The sequence below is a fragment of the Mucor velutinosus genome (genome assembly GCF_035048745.1).
Source record: "Mucor velutinosus strain NIH1002 chromosome Unknown tig00001542, whole genome shotgun sequence".
Taxonomy (NCBI): domain Eukaryota; kingdom Fungi; phylum Mucoromycota; class Mucoromycetes; order Mucorales; family Mucoraceae; genus Mucor; species Mucor velutinosus.
The window spans coordinates 1575468-1589130 of NW_027041924.1; the positions used below are offsets into that span (position 1 = coordinate 1575468).

Below are 13663 nucleotides of genomic sequence, written 5' to 3' on the forward strand. Positions count from 1 at the left end.
GTGGCATTGTTAGCATTGGTATAATGACCCTAGATCCCATATACTAAACGAGCAAATCCCCAGCCCTAGATTCATCCAAATCATCCCAAATGACAGCTATCAAGTACACAATCGTACAGCATTGATACAAAATCCATTTCCTTCTCTTGGAGCGAGCTCTCTTACTCTTTATTTACAGATGAAACAAACAGAAATGCAATTTCTTTGACGAGTTGTGGTAGTTTGTAATAGTTTCTTCTCCATTTCTTTTCGGTTACAGTCAATCTATGTTTTGTCGGGTCTAGCAACAACTGTTTCCAGTTTATCACCAAGTTTGATGAATGTATGGCGCAATACACGAGTGTCAACAGCAAGCTTCTTTCCAAGTTCTTGGATGATGAGGGGGTTGGCATCAAAGTGCATAGCCCAATATCTAAACCCTTGAATCAACATATTGTTTATCCAAACCACAATTGTGTTTAGACTCACCTTCCATCAGTAAAGTATTCCTGATGTCTCTTGATTCTGTGGGGAATCTTCATATCTCCCCAGTTATCGAACCCTCTAACAACACCACCACGATTGATCACTTGCTTTGCTGAAGTCTTTAAAAGATCTTTCAAGTTGCTCTAAACAAGAGGTATCTGGTAAATTGAATGTTCTAGTTGAATAGCAGTACCTACTTACTTCGACAATATTGTGGCGAGCTATACAAACTAATTCGTAGAAAGGCATGTTGCAATGAGTTGAATCTTGAAAAAAAAAAAAAAAAAAAAAAAAAAAAGTGGAAAATAACCTTATCCCTGACAGATATGAGCTCTCTTCCCTGGGTCCCAAGCCCTTCTTGCCAATGAATCAATCGAGTCACACATTTTAACACTTCATTCGAGGGAAGAAACGCTGCTTCGGAGTAATGGGATTCAGTTGACATTGGAATCCCATAGCGAATATGCAGATGATAACAAACATATAAAGTCGTCAATCCCATTGATTTCATCAGATTCGCTCGTTTTTTCTTTAATCAATCATAACATAAATTTATCATGTTCTTGATAAAATCGCTTTTGTTATCCTTTGTTGCATCTATCCACTGTAGCTCCATATACTCAAGTGTTCGTATTTTTAACTTTGAATGTGCAAATCCCATTCATCAGGAATTAGACATTGTGCAAGCATTGAGGCCCAATTTGAAAACACATTTGCAATTTGGTGAGTTACCATACGCTAACCTATGCAAAGGCTTTGTGTATTCACTAGTTTACCAGGCTACATTTATAGCATGAATAGCCCAGAACTTGATATGAGTGCAGACATATCTATCGAACATCTTGCCCAGAACAATTGGATCCCTTCCAAAGTCCCAGCCATTTTGTCTGGCATCTCTTATAGCGAATCAAGCCCCAAACTGATTTTAACAAGCCGTATTAGCAAGAGCAATGCCAACAAGTTGGATCTAGCTTCGCTTGACTCTGTGAATATTGAGTTCGGTACATTTGGCTATGATAAATCAAAAAAGAAGTGGCATAGTAGTTTGAAGACTGGTAGCCTCGGGGGCATTCAGGGAAAGGTGACAAAATCAAAGATTGTATACCAACAAGATGGAAGAGATTCTCACTATGAGCTTGTGATGGAGATGGTTCCATTAAAAAATGATGATCAAGTACAGTATTTGAGCTATGCCCATGATGGCTTATCAAGTGATTTGCGTATGAAATGGGGTGGTTTTGCTAGAAATCAGTGCAGTAAAGTAGTCAAAACTAGTGCTTCCAGTAGAAGAGATTATTTCAACGAAATCATTGAAAGCGCTGTATTATTATAATAAATAAGGACCAATTCTTTGGTATTGCATGTAGAGATTGGGTTTCATATTACCTTTTAGGTTTGTTTATTTGCGTACTTGCAACCATGGCAACTTTCAATTCGATAGAGTTACTCCAAAATATGTCGTAACAGCAGGAAAGCATTGTGTCAAGTTATGTACAAGAAACTGAATATGCACTGAGACATCATGCAATTAAACAAAAGTCTTACAGATTGTAAGGAGAGCTTGTCGTCAAGTGTGATATATTCAATGATGACAACAAAAAGCCTACATAATATGACGATAAAATGTCTACTTGACCATATATATATATATATATATATATATATATATATCACAGCTTTGGCTAATACCTTTATTGGATTCTATTGACATCAGGTTCAATTATGCCATAAGCTGCTTGCGTTGGTACATTAGAAACAAACGAGCGGCTGAGTGTTTGTATGAGCCAACGAGTGCCACATAATCTGTGAGAGCTTTCAACGATGGTCCCTTTAATGAACTTTTGATATAGGAACGAAAAATCATAAACAATTCCGTATAACAGTTTGAACGCAATCAAGAAGATAGTTGATCCGTTACTTGAAATTGTTGCAAGAGACTACATAAATAGACTACATGCTAAACGGACAAACGTGCAATTAGAATATAGTGGCATTTTACCTTTCTTCCTTGTGCGACATTTGCTTGTTTTTTTTCAATTGTTGTTAGTATACTATCTTCAAGCTACTTGTTAGTAGGGAAAGACACTACTCAATAACTTATGTTAATTTGTATTCGTATAGAGCCATAATCACTTGCACTTTCTCTACTAAATAGAGCTTGAGAATGCTCCTCTTTACGAACAGATTTTAGCTTTTTTTTTTCTGTTCGATTAGATTTGTCATACATGTCGCAAAAAGGCTATTTGAGATGAAATCAATAAAAGTTAGCACATTTGGAGCACATTGCAAGTGGCTCCTAGCTTATTGATAGCATGAGGAATCATCATGCTACAATGGAGTTTAACGGTGAAACAACATTGTGATGTTGTAGACATTCGTGGTGCTTGTTGTCGTCGTTTGATGATGTTGAAAGCCAGCCTTGGGCATATTTTGCATTTCCAGTGTTGAGCTCAAGTTTTGCAATATAGTTTTCCCTTTTTTCCTCTCTCCTTTGTCCTAAATATCAAAGCGACATTTCTCCATCTCAACATATCTCAAACCGAAACGAAGAGATCAATATTAACTTGTGTATGAAAATGGAATCTGCTTACAAAGAAAGGTTTGTGCTATATCACATATCACAGCATTCGTCTTTTATTTACAGTTTTTCATTTTAAAAAAAGGTTAAAGTATTTTCGTTTGGTATTGAGTGTTGAGGATGATAGTGAAGATATCGAGGACAAGTGGACGCCTGTCATTGATATGAAATCTTTTCGGGATGCTTGTTTCCATGGTAACTCCTTTCATTGTATTCCTATTGATATTCCATTCAGCTGAACAATTCATCTTTTTAGGCATACCTGATGAGCCGGGCCTTCGTTCAACCGCTTGGAAAGTTCTTCTTGGGTATTTGCCACCAGACAAAAGAATGTGGAGCTCAACTTTGAAGAGCCAGAGATTAGCTTATTATGTAAGGAGATGCCCGCTATGTCATTATTCATTCACTCACTATTCCCTCTCCAGAACTGGGTGAAAGATCTCTTGGAAGAGCCTGGTGAGGAGCCGCCATCAAGTGATCATGTAAAGAGAAAAAAATGACTGAAACCCCCGAATTCCACATTAATCCCACTTTGTCTTAGCCTTTAAACGCTGAACCAGGATCGAAATGGGCTACATACTTTCAAGATAACTCAATCCTAGAGCAGATTGACAAAGATGTTCGACGTACACTGCCAGACTTTGCATTCTTTCAGCAACATGTAGCTATGAATCCATTAAACCCTCTCTCTCCACCTCTAAACGACGCTCCTGAAGAACTACCGACAACACACAACAACCCAATCCATGAAGCAGACCCTTTGTCGGCACTCATTGCTGAAGAAATGCCCAATGAGAAGGAATCCATGGCCAGACGATTTTCTTTCGGTCTCATGGGTAGACCCAGATCCTCATCGTCAGCATCGAAAAAATCGCTCAAAACTGTAAATAACTTATCCTCCAATATATCAAGCCCACAGCTGAATCCACCACATGTAAACTCTACATCTGCCAACAGCGATACGAGAGCTCGTTCGAATTCTCGAAGCTCTGTCAGATCATTTTCATCCGGCATTTTGGACACAAGTTCAGATATTATATCAACGCCTCGAAGCATTGTGCGAAAATTATCAACAGCATTTACATCAAAAAATAGCATCACGCACTCAAACCTTGTACCTCGAATTGGATTGAAAAAGCCCCTTGTAGATCAGCTAGAACCGCTATGTCCCTATATCCCATCTCGAAGGTCATTGTTTCGACGCATCTCTCATTTAAATGAAGATATTGGCAACAGAGAACATCAGAACAATGGAATAGAACACAGTGTGGGTCAAATGGCCCTGGAGGCTGATGCCTATGTGATGGACTATCACTGGGAAGCAATTGAGCGTATTTTATTCATCTACGCCAAATTGAATCCTGGCGTCGGCTATGTTCAGGGCATGAACGAAATACTAGCACCTATTTATTATGTCTTTACAGCGAAAACGTCAGAAGAGGATCCAGAAGCCCAAGCGTACGCCGAAGCAGACTCGTTTTTTGTATTCACAACACTAATGGCAGATATCAGAGACCATTTTGTCCGTTCGTTGGATCAAGATGCAAGCACTGGAATCAACGCTACCATGTGGCGTATGAGCCAACGTCTGGCATGGTTTGATAGGCCCTTATTTCGAGAATTGAGCAAGAAGGATATCAAGGAACAATACTATGCATTCCGTTGGATCACTGTTTTATGCTCTCAAGAATGGGATCTACCGGATGTCATCCGTTTATGGGACTCTATTTTAGCGGATCGAGGAATGCAAGAAGGGATGGAAGAGGGGCGCTTTGAATTTTTGTTGGATTTTACTGTCGCAATGCTTATGTAAGTTTGTTTAAGGGGGGGCTTGAGTCAAACAACTGATGCCTTTGAAACAGATGTATACGTCAAGAACTTATCAAGGGCGACTTTGCTGATAATATGCGCATTTTGCAAGTAAGAATTTATATGAAAAAGAAGGGATAAAGTAGCTAAATTGATGTATGTAGAACTACCCTATTGATGACATGCAAATTGTGCTCAATTCAGCCTACTCGATACGTGAAACAAGGCTTCAAGCGATCGCTACAGGTAGAATTATACCTGGTGTGAATGACAGGCGTAGTAGTGGATTATTCAACGGTGATTTCAGTGATGCCTCCTCTATCTCGTCCAATGGCTCTGGCAGTCGGTTCAAAAAATTGAGAGACACAACTGATATGGCTCGTGCAAGTTTAGACTCTCTGCGAAGAGGGTCCAAAGAGTCATTAGATGATTTATTCAAGCGTGGACTATCCATCACAAGAGGCGCAAGTGAAGAAATAGATCGGAAAAGAGCATCCACGGGTGACGTGACCCGTAGCCTCTCTCAAAAGTTTGCTTTTGCCAACAATTTAGCATCCAAAGTCAAGCGCACATCCTCAGTGCGATCTGCGAACACAGCCTATTTACCACCACAACAACAAACTATAGAAGATCAAATTCAACGAGATTGGTTGCTGGCTAATCAATTAAACGCATCAGAAAATACCATTCACAGACACAACTCCCTATCATCCAATGCGTCGTCCATCAATACTGCATCAACTACAAGAAGCAGCTCGCTAATGAACCGCTTCTCTCAGTTTGTCTCTAGTAAACCAGTAGTCCCCTATCAAAATCAAACAGGGCAGCATTATCAAGACGCATCACTAACAAAAACTGATTCAACGTACTCGTCATCTTCTGTGCTGTCAAATCATCAACAAGACAAGAAACAGCTTGGAACTAACCTCAATACGCGTGAATCGATTGTTGGAACCTACAGAGGCTTTGTTTAAACATAATCTTTACTTTTTTTACCCTTTTACATATCATTTTAATTTACAAATAAACATATAAGCATGTATCTAGCACCTAATAATGCATCAGCTTCATAAATGCTCATTTTCTAGTTCTTGCCTCCCCTTTTAAACGTTGGGCCCCTTGCCCATTGTTCGTTATACAAACGTCTGGTTTAATTGAAAGTATTGCCATAATAGATAGAATTGCTATAATGCATCTTGGCATATCTAGATGCTTGTATTTCATAGTATGGCCCTATTGGCTAGGGCAGCTGGAATGGCGTACCGCCGAATGATACTTGCGCTCAAACAGTTCATCTTTTGCATGCCAAGCTACTAGCAATACCAAGTATGGCCTAAAAATGCTCGACCCCAAGACAAAATGTTCGAAATGAAGGGATCTGCAACGCAAATCCCGTACATGCAACAATAATGTACATCAATCCAGGCTTGCCCTGTTGACATGAGGGGAAAATGCCAGGAGTTGTTCGATGCGAAAATCACTGTATGCCATGTTCATATTTGAGTCCCCTGAATGCGTTATTCTCTCAGGACAAGTGCTTTGTTTTTGACAGTGTTAACAATTTAGACGTGTAAAAAAAATATATATATAAAAACGGCTTCATTTTGTCCATCCAAGTTGAAAAATTATTATCATCTCAAGTTCAATCATCTCTATTACAATCATGAAGGTAATCATTCATTTGCACCATTTTCAATTACTGGTATTAACATTGATTAGTTCTCTACATTTGCCTCTACTGTCGTCGGTGCCGCTCTCTTCTTTGCCTCCAAGGTTGTCGCTGATGTTGATTACTTTGACTGGCCTGCCCCTAATGCTGTCTTTCGCACTGGTACTTCCATCCAATTTGTAGTTGATGAGATGCCCGATGGTGATGATGATGAAAGAGTCTATGCCAACTTGTACAGAGAGAACGGAAGGTGAGCTCGGGCACTAATCATGATTGGAACCATAGCACTGACTTCATATGCAATAGCTTCGTCAAGACCATTCGTAGCTGGAATAGCGATAATGTTGATGATGATGAATTTGCTTTCACTTGGTATGTTGACCGTAACTTGCGCAGTGGTCGCTACTTCGTTGAGATCTTTGCCGATGATGATGACGATGACGATGTCAGCAGAAGCTTCATTTTCGAAATTGCATCTGGCGCCCCCACCACCTCTTCTCCAAGATATCCCACCACTAGCAATAACAACAACAGACACAGAAGACCTTCAATGAAAAACGGCCGTCAAGTCCATAAGCCATCTCGTGGCCCCAAGAGAATGAGAAATCGTCATCACAAGCGTGCTGCTGGCACTTGTTAGATTCGCATGAAAGCAAAATGTCTTTCAACATGACCATTTCTCACTTTATCATTTCATCATTTCATCATTTCATCACATTTCTCATATCTCTCATATCTCTCATATCTTTCATATATTTCATCTTTCATCTTTCATATTTTTCATATCTTAAACCATAACATAAACATAATCCATTTCTTCATACACATTGACATTCAAACAATAAACATTTATTCATTTGTCAAACCCATGCACTTTCAGTTAGTTTGTTGTTTTTTTTTCTCTCTCTCTTTGACTTAAACATCATCAATTGGTATCCTTATTATTCGCAAATGCATTGGAGGGGTTTTTTACTGCAACGTCTTTTGGTGATGAAGATTGCTTTCTTTTCGTAGAAGAAACAGGTTTTGGCGAATGCGAGGCTTGTGCTTTGTCAGTGGTAGGATCACGGGAAGGGGAATCCAATCTTTGAGTTTTCGCATCTCCCTTCTTTGGTGAATTGGAGCGTCTTCTCTTCTCTGCTCTTCTTCTTGGTGATATAGAACGTCTTTTGCGGCTTGATCTTGCGGGAGATGGTGATCGTCTTCTACGACTACGTCTGGAGGGAGATCTTGAGCCATTGTCCTTTCGTTCCTTCACTCTCGAATCTTTGTCGCCTTCTTGGCCAACATGAGCAGGGTCCATTTGTTGTTTGTCTTGTTCTTTTCTATCACTGCGATGTCTGTGATCACGAGCTGTGTCTTGGCTGTGATAGCGACGGCGTCTATCATCTTTTGTTTCCCCTTTCTCATCACGGGCAGTATCTTTTCTACTCCTGTCATAACTATCATGAGAGTCATCTCTTCTACGTTTGTCGGTTGTTGGACTTCTGGATCGATGTCGACTTGGTCTATCATCATCCCCTCTCTTACTTTTCGAAAGACTTGCAGATCTGTGTCTATCTTTTCTTGTGCTTGATCTATCTCTTGAACGATGTCGTCTTCTGTCCTCTCTGTCTCGATCTCTGTCCCGACCCCTGTCTCTGTCTCTGCCCCTATCTCTACGTCTGTCTCTGCTCTTCTCCCTGTCTCTGGCCTTGTCCCGGCCTCGATCTCTTGTTCTGTCTCTACCTCGATCTGAGACTTTGTCGTCTCCATGTCGTCTGTCATCATCTCGAGAGCGCGATCGGTGGGAGGATCTCTTCTTCTTTCTTTTGCGCTGTGAATCATCCGAGTCGTCTTTTGTATCGAGTTTGCTCTCTGTGATCTTCTTATTTATCGACTCGCCATGTTCATCAACTATGTCCCACTCGTCTCCTTTTTCTGCTTTCTTTGGTTTCGTCGTGCGATTGATACTAGCTAACAAAGCTTTTGCGCCTTCGTGTGTAGGATCTAGCTTTAGTACACGCTCTAAATGATCTGCTGCCTCTGGGAGTTTTCTTTGCTGAACAAGCCTAGATAGGTTGTGTGAGTAGATAGAGAGTATTGATTACGCTTGATTACCATTACCCTTCTGCTACATGAAACCACCCATCTGCATATTTGGGGTCCATATCCAAAGCACGTTTGTAAAACTCCATTGCTTCCTTGACTCTGTTCTGCTTGATCAGTTTAACACCTTCAGCAACGCTTTGAGAAAACGTTTCATGTCAAGTTAGAAAAGTTCCTATTGAAGATAACGTTCTTGTCAACTTACGCATCTCTGGCATAATTTCTGTTTTGTATATCACGTAATTCCAAATAGTTCTCAAGCGGCCCTCCTTCACTTTTGCTAATAGACCTGTCTTTGAGAACTGCGTCCAAGGCATCAAAATTTACAAGAGATTGCTGCCTTGCTGCTCTTGCATTGGCGTTAAATAAACTTGCCAACTTGAGCCATTGGTGAGGGTTCATTAGCATGGCATCGTCATGGATATTGGCCAACCAAAAGTTTTGCTCTGTAACCGAAAGGGTGCTCAGCTTTTCAAAAAGTGGTTTCTCGCATTCTGTACTAGGTAAGGTGCTCGTTGAATCAGTTCCTGCTGTAGGTGTTGATGCTGGAGCCATAGTGGCCACTGACGAAGTCGCGGTGGCTCCTGAGGAAGTATGTGAATTACTGCCATTCATTCGCTCCTCCTTTTCTTTTCTAGCTTTTCTGTCTGCTTTTCGCCTTGCAAGCCCAGCTGCAGCATCGCTTCTGATCTTTTCTAGGCAGGATTTTATGGTGCTTCTTTTTATAAAATCGTTTATTCTATCTTCGAATGCGTTTGTGCTGTCTTGGCCGTTTAAAAAGACATTACTGCTATTGAAATTTGTAGGTGATGTTTTTTGTTCAGGTTGAGTCGCCTTTCTATAAAAGTAGTGTCTAGAGGGTGGTGTTTTTATCTCGACTGATGCATCCATTATAACAAATACCACATTGAGTTGTAGACTACTGCAAGTCGAAAACGATTTTCTGAAAAAATAGCTCTTTTTGTGAAATCTCAACACAATTGTGACGTCCGATGAAATATGTCAAATCTATTGGTTTATGAAGCCAGCGGCAATCGATATGATGGACCATCTGAAAAGATCAATCTCTATTACATTTCTTTGATGTATTAATGGCAGCTCATAGTCCAAAATAGGCGAAAAAGCTGCTTAGTAAGTAGGTAGTGGAAGCTCCCATTACTTTGTTCTCGAATAAATGCATTAGGCACCCATATTGAACTTTGACCTCTTGCGCATGGCAATTGCTGATGAGACTTTTCAACAAGGCGATGATTGAGGAAAGAGGATACGCTTTTTACTTCCTCAGTAATGACTACCATTGTGTGATGAATGTGTAAACACTTTCATAAAACATTTTATGTATATAGATTAAGTTTCTAAAGTACACTATTCTGTGCATGAATATATCTTTGTAAGAGCTTTGCTATCAAATCTATTCACAAATGAAAAACCAACGCATTTCAAAGATTGGCTATCATACTTGAGCTCTTATTCGTATTGAACTAGCATGAGCATTTTTCTATTATGTGTTGGCGCTACATATCAGTCTATGGTCATAAAGAATTTACTAACAAATCAACACAGGCAACTATAGTAGGCGAACTTGCGATCCAGTTTCCGGTTAGTGAGAGATGAAAAGCGCAATTTTTTTTTGACCAACTTTATACATCAGAAAGTGTCCTTGAATGTCTCAATTTAACATATTTTCTGCTTATAGAAAGCGAGAAAAAAATCCTAGTTTCGCAATTAAAAACACCTTACTAGGCCCTTTTTAATCAGACATTAAGTACCCTTTGGACTTAAGCTTAAAATAAAACATTTTTATAAGCCCCAGAATGTCTACTTCTGCCTCATTATCTCTAGAAATATATGTAAACATTCCAATCATTTATATGATGATTGCAGCTAGCAACTGGACGCATCCACTGATAAAACTTTTGGATGGCTTATTGCTTCTATCTTCAGAAAAATACCAAAACGAGAAAATTCTCCTCACGATTGTTTAGAATAACGAAATTAGACGATCAGAATTGAATTATGCTATTCCAAGATTGAATGAGAATTAAAGCTAGTGTAAATTTCGAATGTATTAATAGTTATTTGACAGTGCCACAGCAATAGGGCCATGATCTTCAATAGGGGATAGTTGTATAAGCCTTCAACCATTTAACGGAGATGTGCTGCGTGAAGCTCATGTATCACCACTCAGGAACAAACAATGAGGATCCAAGATAGAATGCTCTTCATAATAGATTTGACAAAAGAACGTGTGTTAGAATTGAATCCCGTTTTCATAAACGAAAGGTCATAGGCTACCATACTTCAGGAACCAGGATATAGATTAACCATTTGATGGTACTGAAGTGAACTAGACTATATTGCTCCCATCATAAAAAAGTCTCGACAATAAATGTCATCTCAATCAAGCCATGCAACCATCAACAGATGAGCATACATAATAATAGCATTAGCATAATGATAGCAAGATTAAAATACTCTAAAAATAAGAGGTGACAGATACTAAAGTAAAGATCAAGGGTATTGTAATGTGTTGTAATTAACATAAATAATAAGCCTAAAAAAGATACATGCTCAACAATGAAGAGCTATTCTTTACAAATGATTCACAAACCATCTATTGAAATACCGTTCTTCTCCATCAGATCAACAACTAAATAACCCAACAGTTATATAAAAAATAATGGAATCATTGGCAGCTACTAAATTGCTGTCAGATAAGAGATATTATAAATCAAATGATATAAATAAAGACGTGGAATATACATTTTATTGAACATTATCGTAATTTCGAATAAAGAAGGATTTTAACAGTATTCTATCTGCTTTTTCAATCCCTTTTTACAGCAGGTACCATTCATGTTTCTTTACATTGCCTAAATAATAAAGAGATCTCAATATACCACCCATCTCTGCTCCTGCTCAACCCTTCTCATGTACTAAACATTGTATAATGTATTTGTCTCTCAGATATGAGATCTATATTCTTAACAAAGGTTAAGGCAATCAAAAGACGGAGGTAAAAAGAGAATTGGGGTATCTCTATGAAAATGAACCCTTTTACAAAACTCAAAAATAACAGAAAGATACCTCTTAGTGTCTCAATTGAAACAAATTTCTTATTTAATATTCTACAAATCAAAATATCAAGGAAACAAGCATGGAAGGTGAGGCTACCCTGTCATACACCTTTCAGCCGGTTATCAAACCAGTGTCCAAGCTTGAGCGTGAAATGGCATTTTAAAGCTCGTAAAATTCACCTTTTTCCTCATTATCTCTAGATCTTCTAGCAGGTAAGCTATACTAGTTCATTGAATAAGTATTGTAGCCCTCAATTAGACAAACAGGATGGTATACTTTGTCGGATAATCTACTGCTTGTGTCGTTAGTAAAACGTCCAACGAAACCGGGAATTTTTCAGAAACCGTAATTTAGTAAAGGCTGGCATATCTTGCTCAGAAATGGCTCTTTTCTAAAAAAAAAATATAAAATAAAAGATGCCTTTTAATGCCTCAGATTCAGAATATCTCTTCGCACACACCTTATTAACAAGGATATGGAGAAATCAAACATCAAAAGTAAGAGGACCCAGCTAGACCCCATTTAGTCGGACAATTAAATGAGTCTGGGAGAGAACTCCAGAATGACATTCTGAGACTCCAGAAATTTACTTTGTCCTTATTATTGAAATAGCTAGCAAGTAAATCATATCAGACCACTACATGAATATTGTAGCCCTTTAATGTACGATATTGAATGGTATAATTTGTTGGATGTTTTGCTGCTTCTGTATCTTGTAAAACGTCAAAAGCTATGATTTCTCCCTGAGGGCTGGGGTGTGGAATTTGAGGCTTGATAGACTAAAATTCACGGAAAAAAAAGAATAAAAAAAACAGTAAAGTCAACTTGATAAAGGTATGTTTTGTTATCAAACTGACAGGTGTAAAGTAAACTGAAGTCTCTCTACTGGCCAGGTAGATGATCCTTCTTATATACTATAACAATGGATAAAAGTTCTATTAATTAGATTGACAAATAAGTCAACTCAGATCAACTAATGTCTAATCATGCTAAAAGACAACTCCAGCAAGCTAATCATGATTTAGCTCTGTCTGGATGAATAATTAGACTCTCATCCGAAGTACCCTGATCTATCCTTTCTATAAGGATAATTAATATCGATCTAGTAGCATATATCCGATAGGTACAGTCTACTTAGTCTATATTAATAGTACATATCTGAGTGTATATCGCTAAGCATACGTCTTTAGTATGTATCTGGATATATGGCATGTCTATAGCATATCGTATGCATGTCTATAGCATGTCTCATATATAGTACAAGTCTGTAGTACATAAAGTATCTGTAGCTAGTATCACGGATATAAGCATGTGTCTTATAGCGTGGATCATGAAGTGCACATCTGAAGCAACAAGCTCATATTGCATTAATCTTGGTGCCTATCCAGATATGGTAAACATCCGTAGTCAATGTCGGAATACAAGTATAAGTCTATAGTGCCATCCATGTCCGTGGTGCCATCTATAGCCTATATCTTATATAGTATGAATCTTATAGTACTAGCGTATCTGAAGTCCATATCTTCTTATAGTATAAATCGATATCGTACATCTAATCCAGTGTACATACAGTTTATATCTAAATCTAGTAACTGGATGAACTGTCGGAATGCAGATCATAGTGGATGTATTCCACACTTGCCTTTCTGGTGATGAAGACCTGTGCTTTTCATATTCCTTTGCCTTTGATTTATTTGATGCAGATACATTTTTTGATACTGGAGATGGCTGCATTGGCTGTAGTGATAGTGCATATTATAAAATGGAAAAGAAATGTGAGTTACTGCGCTATATCTATGAAAACTTAATTATTTGTTCTACTAGAGGCATATGTTGCGTGCTGATTCTTCTATAATATTACGATTAGTATCAAAGAGCACTTTTCTCTAGGCAGCATTTATTTTTGTGATCCAGTATTTCGAGAAACATGAAAATTGATCTTGTCTACAATCGAATTTTCGTCATCGTCGACAGAA

General features: G+C 38.5%; 5 protein-coding genes across 5 annotated transcripts; 3 read left to right on the plus strand and 2 right to left on the minus strand.

The window, feature by feature from the left end:
- Positions 1-264: 264 nt before the first annotated feature.
- Positions 265-714, minus strand: FRP1 (ferric-chelate reductase Frp1; the record flags this gene model as incomplete). Its single annotated transcript, XM_064824492.1, has 3 exons — positions 265-412; positions 469-608; positions 667-714. 3 exons carry the CDS (start codon positions 712-714, stop codon positions 265-267), a joined length of 336 nt encoding a protein of 111 aa, XP_064677428.1.
- A 308-nt stretch (positions 715-1022) lies between these two features.
- Positions 1023-1798, plus strand: ATC70_005196 (uncharacterized protein; the record flags this gene model as incomplete). The annotated part of the gene is made up of 2 exons (XM_064824493.1): positions 1023-1188; positions 1245-1798. 2 exons carry the CDS (start codon positions 1023-1025, stop codon positions 1796-1798), a joined length of 720 nt encoding a protein of 239 aa, XP_064677429.1.
- A 1243-nt stretch (positions 1799-3041) lies between these two features.
- On the plus strand, positions 3042-5826 carry SEC23 (GTPase-activating protein S23; the record flags this gene model as incomplete). Its single annotated transcript, XM_064824494.1, has 7 exons — positions 3042-3064; positions 3129-3238; positions 3300-3415; positions 3469-3525; positions 3585-4852; positions 4906-4963; positions 5017-5826. The coding sequence occupies 7 exons, from the start codon at positions 3042-3044 to the stop codon at positions 5824-5826; spliced, it is 2442 nt and encodes an 813-aa protein (XP_064677430.1).
- A 689-nt stretch (positions 5827-6515) lies between these two features.
- ATC70_005198 (uncharacterized protein) lies at positions 6516-7161 on the plus strand (the record flags this gene model as incomplete). The annotated part of the gene is made up of 3 exons (XM_064824495.1): positions 6516-6521; positions 6572-6771; positions 6828-7161. The coding sequence occupies 3 exons, from the start codon at positions 6516-6518 to the stop codon at positions 7159-7161; spliced, it is 540 nt and encodes a 179-aa protein (XP_064677431.1).
- Positions 7162-7446: 285 nt separating this feature from the next.
- On the minus strand, positions 7447-9500 carry FUN31_2 (serine/threonine protein kinase; the record flags this gene model as incomplete). Its single annotated transcript, XM_064824496.1, has 3 exons — positions 7447-8572; positions 8628-8747; positions 8815-9500. 3 exons carry the CDS (start codon positions 9498-9500, stop codon positions 7447-7449), a joined length of 1932 nt encoding a protein of 643 aa, XP_064677432.1.
- Between the last annotated feature and the right edge of the window lie 4163 nt (positions 9501-13663).